Source organism: Chiloscyllium plagiosum, chromosome 5 (assembly GCF_004010195.1).
Source record: "Chiloscyllium plagiosum isolate BGI_BamShark_2017 chromosome 5, ASM401019v2, whole genome shotgun sequence".
Taxonomy (NCBI): Eukaryota; Metazoa; Chordata; class Chondrichthyes; order Orectolobiformes; family Hemiscylliidae; genus Chiloscyllium; species Chiloscyllium plagiosum.
Genome location: NC_057714.1, coordinates 122296374 through 122303110, shown reverse-complemented (window position 1 = coordinate 122303110; position 6737 = coordinate 122296374). Strand labels below are relative to the sequence as shown.

At 48.9% G+C, this 6737-nt stretch overlaps 1 protein-coding gene across 1 annotated transcript in view; it reads right to left on the bottom strand.

The window, feature by feature from the left end:
* Window positions 1-221: 221 nt before the first annotated feature.
* LOC122550350 (WD repeat-containing protein 97-like) overlaps window positions 222-6737 on the bottom strand; it is a 40616-nt gene continuing 34100 nt past the window's right edge. Inside the window, exons 5-7 of the mRNA XM_043691079.1 lie at window positions 6406-6527; window positions 2710-3364; window positions 222-424 (exon numbers count right to left, since the gene is read on the bottom strand). Of these exons, the coding sequence (XP_043547014.1) occupies window positions 253-424; window positions 2710-3364; window positions 6406-6527 (949 nt within the window). The 3' untranslated portion in view covers window positions 222-252. The remainder of the gene's footprint in view (window positions 425-2709; window positions 3365-6405; window positions 6528-6737) is intronic.

Genomic DNA, 6737 nt, shown 5'->3' with positions numbered 1-6737 from the left:
CCTCTTTTTGTGATTTACACATGAAAGAAGTGAAACTATCGTGGTATTCGAACAGATGAAAGACTCAACAAACAATCAAGGTATTTTTCAATGTATAATTTCAGTTACATCACACTGTAAACTTTTGCTATAAATTCTGTGTCTTACAATTGCGTACTCCACAACCCACTGATAAAGGAGCAGCGCTCTGAAAGCTAGTGCTTCCAATTAAACCTGTTGGACTATAACCTGGTGTTGTGTGATTTTTAACTTTCAACAAGAATGAGCTAGCTTACCTGATGTTATGAGCTGTTGGTTTGTGGGATTTGCCACCATACACAACAGTTTCCCTGATTCATGAGCTTGGACCTGGTACTGAGTGCTTCCTGATTTCCAGTCTAACACAGACAGGAACCCATTCTGATGTCCAGCAATCGGCAAGAAGCTTAAATCAAGAGACATTGGCTCAGTTAGTGGGTTGTGTCATAGAGGACTACAGCACCGAGAAAGACCTTTACCCCATCAAGTCTACATCAGACAAATCCCATTTCCCAGCACTCGGCTCATAATATTGGCATCACAGATGTACATCTAAACACACTGTCCCTTTACTTCAAACCTACACCAGCTGTTTAGATTAGATTAGATTAGATTACTTACAGTGTGGAAACAGGCCCTTCGGCCCAACAAGTCTACACCGCCCCGCCGAAGCGCAACCCATCCATACCCCTACATTTACCCCTTACTTAACACTACAGGCAATTTAGCATGGCCAATTCACCTGACCTGCACATGGACTGTGGGAGGAAACCAGAGCACCCGGAGGAAACCCACGCAGACACAGGGAGAATGTGCAAACTCCACACAGACAGTCGCCTGAGGCAGGAATTGAACCCGGGTCTCTAGCGCTGTGAGGCAGCAGGGCTAACCACTGTGCCACTGTGCCACCCACAAGGAGAAACTTTTCTTCAAATCTCCCCTGTCGATGCCCCTTGTAATTTTATCCATCTCAATCATGTCTCCTCTCATTCTCCCCTGCTCTGAGGAAAGCAACCCCAGTTTGTCCAATGGACTGATTATAAAGTCTGTACACACATCTCCCTAGTCATAGCAACAACAGAATCTGAAGCCTAATCCCACCATGACCCTGAAGGTGACCCTGCAGCATTTCACCTTCCGAGGGAACTCCTGGTGACGGGGACACTCACTGGTATCTCAACCAGACAAACACCTGAGCCAAAGTCAACAGAGCAAGGACAGGTACCAAGGATGGGAATGGAGATCAGTAAAATCTAACCGAATGGCAGAATAGGTTTGAGGCGCTGAATGGCCTCCTTTCTTTTTCTTTACTGAGCAACAATAGGGTATTTAACCACAAATGTTGAGCCGAGGATCATTATTCTTACACAGTGAGTGTTGAAGATCTAGAGTATGTGACCTGCAGTCAATGGTTATCCAAAAGAAAACAGTCATCAGGGTTAAGGTGTGAGTGCCATCAGGTGAACTCTCCAATTGGAAATCACAACAAGCAAAACTGGCCGAATGGGCTCCTACCACACTGTGACAACTCCCTCAGCACTGACCCTCCGACAGTGCGGCGCTCCCTCAGCACTGACCCTCTGACAGTGTGGCACTCCCTCAGCATTGACCCTCTGACAGTGCAACGTGCCCTCAGCACTGACACTCTGACTGTGCAGCACTCCATCAGCACTAACCCTCCGACAGTGCGCACTCCCTCAGCACTAACCCTCTGACAGTGCAACGCTCCCTCAGCACTGATCCTCCGACAATGCGTGCTCCCTCAGCACTGACCCTCCGACAGTGCGGTGCTCCCTCAGCACTGGCCCTCTGACAATGCAGCACTCCCTCAGCACTGATCCTCTGACAGTGCGGCACTCCCTTAGCATTGACCCTCTGACAATGTGACACACCCTCAGCACTGACCCTCCGACAGTGCAGCACTCCCTCAGCACTGACCCTCCGACAGTGCGGCGCTCCCTCAGCACTGACCCTCTGACAGTGTGGCAGTCCCTCAGTGCTGACCCTCCGACAGTGCGGCACTCCCTCAGCACTGACCCTCCGACAGTGCGGCACTCCCTCAGCACTGACCCTCCCACAGTGTAACGCTCCCTCAGCGCTGACCCTCTGACAGTGTGGCACTCCCTCAGCACTGACCCTCCGACAGTGCGGTGCTCCCTCAGAACTGACCCTCTGACAGTGCCCGCTCCCTCAATGCTGACCCTCCAACGGTGCAGCACTCCCTCAGTATGGACCCTCTGACATTCTGGCACCACGTCGTTCTGTGTGAAAATATCATCGCTACATCGGATCTCGGGTCTAAGAGGAGGCCATTCTGCCCATTGTGCCCGCTCTGCTATTGAAGGAGATCATGGGTGATCTGGTTCTGGTCTCAGCTCCATTTACCTGCCTTCCCTCCAGAAACCTGCTGACCCCCAGATCCTGCTCACCAAGCTGAAGTCTGACACTCCAGTTAGGAGCAGCGCACCTTTCGAGGTGCTCTCTTTGAGAGGGGATGTTAAGCTGAGGTCCCAATCTGCCAAATGAAGAGGCTGAAGCTCCCGTGGTACGGGTTAGAGTAGGGAACCTCTCCTTAGTGGCCTGGCCCCAGTCATCATCCCTCAAAAACATTTCGTAGTCTGGACATTAGCTTGGAACCTCCTGGACTGGTGCAGCTGATGAAAGGCACTATTGAAATGCAAGGTCTCTCACCGGTCATTGTCCTTCACTCCCAAGATCCTTATCTTCCCTTCGTTTCCTGCAGCCACGGCTTGCAGCCACCGGGAGTGGGTCAGCTCCTTGTCCACCATGTGGGCGTAGATACAGAAGCAGCAGAACTGTGATGCCTGGCAGCTCGCTAGCACCTCCCACTGGACCTCCATGGGATTGGCCAGGGCATTGGCCTTCACCAGGTCCCCTCGGTCGGTCAGAGCCAGCAGGGACTCCCGGGGGAGGCAGTAGTCGAAGTCAGCTACCTGCTGACCCCTGGCCAGCAGCAGGCTGCTGATGACCTCCCCGGTCTCCGGGGAGATGAGCCGGACTGTCCCGTCGGTACAGGAGCAGGCCGCTCGCACAGGGAAATGCCCGGGAAATCCTCCGCTCCTGTTCTTGATGGCTGTGATGGTGTGGCCGATGGTGGTGTGCTGCCTGTACAGGTGCTTGATGGTCCAGAAATCCAGCCTCTGGTCGGCACAGGAGAAGATGTTGTCCTCCCCGTGTTCCGTGCCCAAGAGAGTGACCGTCACCCCCATCTGGATCTCGTCCACTTGGTCAGCCAGCTGTAGGCTCCATGCCCGAATGGTCCCATCCTCAGAGGCGGACAGGAGGTAGGGACCGTGGGGGTAGACAGCAAGAGCAGTGACCGGACCTACACAGACATCAGCGAGAAACAGTGATTATCCATCTCATGTAACAATCCCAATCTTTTGGACCACAATAATCTGCATTTATATAGCATCTTGGACCTCTGAGGGGCTTGACAGCAGCAATTATCAAATCTATAATTGACTTTTAATCAAATTGGGAGGTGGGTTTGGATTGACCATGACCACGTTTCCACTGAGGATCCTGCTCTCTCTTTCACCTCATGCCCTTTGATCCCTTTAGCTTATGGGCAGCACAGTGGTTCAGTGGTTAGCATTGCTGCCTCACAGCACCAGGGACCTGGGTTCAATTCCAGCCTTGGGCGACTATCTATGTGGAGTTTGTGTCTGTGTGGGTTTCCTCCGGGTGCTCCGGTTTCCTCCCACAATCCCAAAGATGTGCAGGTCAGGTGAACTGGCCATGCTAAATTGCCCATAGTGTTCAGGGGTGAGTAGGTTAGGTGTATTAGACAGGGTAAGTATAGAGGAATGGATAGGGGAATGGGTCTGGGTGGGTTACTCTTCAGAGGGTCGGTGTGGACTTGTTGGGCCAAATGGCCTGTTTCCACATTGTGAACTGGATTCTATGAACTATATCTAACTCCTTCTTGAAGACATTCAATGCTTTGGGCTCAACCATTTTCTGTGTTAGAGAATTCCACAGGATCCCCACTCTCTGAGTGACGATATCTCACCCCATCTCATTCTAAAAGGCTAACCCACATCCTTAGGCTATGTCCCTGATTCCAGAATTCCCGGTCATCAGGAATACCCTTCCTGTCCAGTTTTATAGGTTCCTAACAAGGGACCCTCATGTTACTCAGATGTGACATAACTACCTACTTATTACTTTGTAATAAACCTGTTCTATTTCATACAACTGAGAAACACTTCTACAGGAGAATTCATGTGTATATCCTTCCCCACTTGGTATCAGTGGGCATAGGCTTCATTCATTGGTGAGATTGCACCTGGAGTATTGCGCACACTTTTGGTCCCTTTATCTTTGGAGAGATGTATTGGCATTGGAGGCAGTTTAGAGGAAGGTCACTGGATTGATTCCAGAGATGCGAGGTTTGTCATCTGAAGGAAGATTGAACAGTTTCGGCCTTTACTCTCTGGAATTTAGAAGAATGAGGGGAGATCCGATTGAGGTATTCAAGATGATAAAAGATGTGGATATAATAGACATGGAGCGGATGCTTCCTCTTGTGGGACATTCTAGGACGAGAGGTCATAGCCTTAGGAGAAGGGGCAGCAAATTTAACACAGAGTTGAGGAGAAGCTACTTCTCCCAAATGGTTGTGAATCCGTGGAATTCCCTATCCCAAAGGGCAGTGGGTGCTGGGACAGTGAGTACATTTAAGGCGGAGTTAGACAGATGTTTAATTGGTAATGGGTTGAAGAGTTATGGGGAGAAGGCAGGAAAATGGGGGTGAGGAGCAGATCAGCCATGATTGAACGGTGGAGCAGACTCGATGGGCCAAATGGCCTAATTCTGCTCCTATATCTTATGAACAAAGCATCTCATTTAGAGACAACCACAGCGGTTAGCGCTAATGCTCTTCAGGGAGGGAAATCTGCCGTCCTTACCCAGTCTGGCCTGCATGTGACTCCAGACCCACATGATTCCACCCACATTGCCATCCAGGTTTGGGGTTGTTAAAAAGGTGTACGGTGTGTTAGCTTTTATTGGTAGAGGGATTGAGTTTTGGAGCCACGAGGTCATGTTGCAGCTGTATAAAACTCTGGTGCAGCCGCACTTGGAGTATTGTGTACAGTTCTGGTCACCGCATTATAGGAAGGGTGTGGAAGCTTTGGAAAAGGATGCAGAGGAGATGTTGCCAGGGATGGAGGATTTGAGCTATAGGGAGAGGCTGAATAGCCTGGGACTATTTTCCCTGGAGAGCCTGAGGCTGAGGGGTGACCTTATAGAGGTTTATAAAATCATGAGGGGCATGGATAGGATAAACATACAGGGTCTTTTCACTGGGGTCAGGGAGTCCAGAAATAGAGGTCATTGGTTTAGGGTGAGAGGGGAAAAGATATAAAAGAGACCCAAGGGGCAACTTTTTCACGCAGAGGGTGGTACGTGTGTGGAATGAGCTGCCAGAGGAAGTGGTGGAGGCTGGTACAATTGCAACATTTAAGAGGCATCTGGATGGGTATATGAATAGGAAGGGTTTGGAGGGATATGGGCCGGGTGCTGACAAATGGGACCAGATTAGGTTGGGATATCTGGTCAGCATGGATGAGTTGGACTGAAGGGTCTGTTTCTGTGCTGTACATCTCTATGACTCTATTTACTAGGATGTTGCCTGGTATGGAGGGAAGGTCTTACAAGGAAAGGCTGAGGGACTTGAGGCTGTTTTCAATGGAGAGAAGAAGGTTGAGAGGTATATAAGATAATCAGAGGGTTAGATAGGGTAGACAGTGAGAGTCTTTTTCCTCGGATGGTGATGGCTAGCATGAGGGGACATAGCTTTAAATTGAAGTGTGATAGATATAGGACAAATGTCAGAGGTAATTTCTTTACTCAGAGAGTAGTAGGGGCGTGGAATGCCCTGCCTGCAACTGTAGTAGACTCACCAACTTTAAGGGCATTTATATGGTCACTGGATAAACATATGGATGATAATGGAATAGTGCTGGATAGATGGGCTTCAGATCGGTTTCACAGGTTTGTGCAACATTGAGGGCCGAAGGGCCTGTACTGTGCTGTAATGTTCTATGTTCTATGTTCTATTCCCACGTGCAAACATGCACATTGTTGGTTTTAAGTTAATCCTCCTGGTGTATTGAGTTCATATTTCAGAGGACATGAGAGAAGTACTTTTTTGTAAACAGTTTTAATATTAATTCTGAAGCTGTAACAGATGGAGAATAGGAAGAATGTTTTCATTGACAATTGCAGACTGAGCAACTAGATCTCAATCGTCAAGAGGGATCTAGTGTTTGATGATGCTTTTCCTACAGACCTACCTGAGAGACACTAATTGTTTTTTGTCTCAGAAATCTCAGAGACTCTCAAGACAGAAGAACTCACCCCTGTGCCCGACGAACATTATCTGAAGATTCCAATTTTCATCCCAAATTTTAATGTTTCCATCCCGTGAGGAAGTGACCACACGTTTCGGTGCTTCAAACAGTATGATGCCTGTGATTATCCTAATCAGAACATCAGGAAGACGCTGTCAATATAAGGATATTGCCACCTGTATACACACACACACACCCACACACACACGCAAACACACACACACACAAACACACACTCAATACACACACACACCCAGATACACACAAACACTCAAATACACACACACACACAGACACTCAGATACACACAAATACACACACACACAGACACTCAGATAC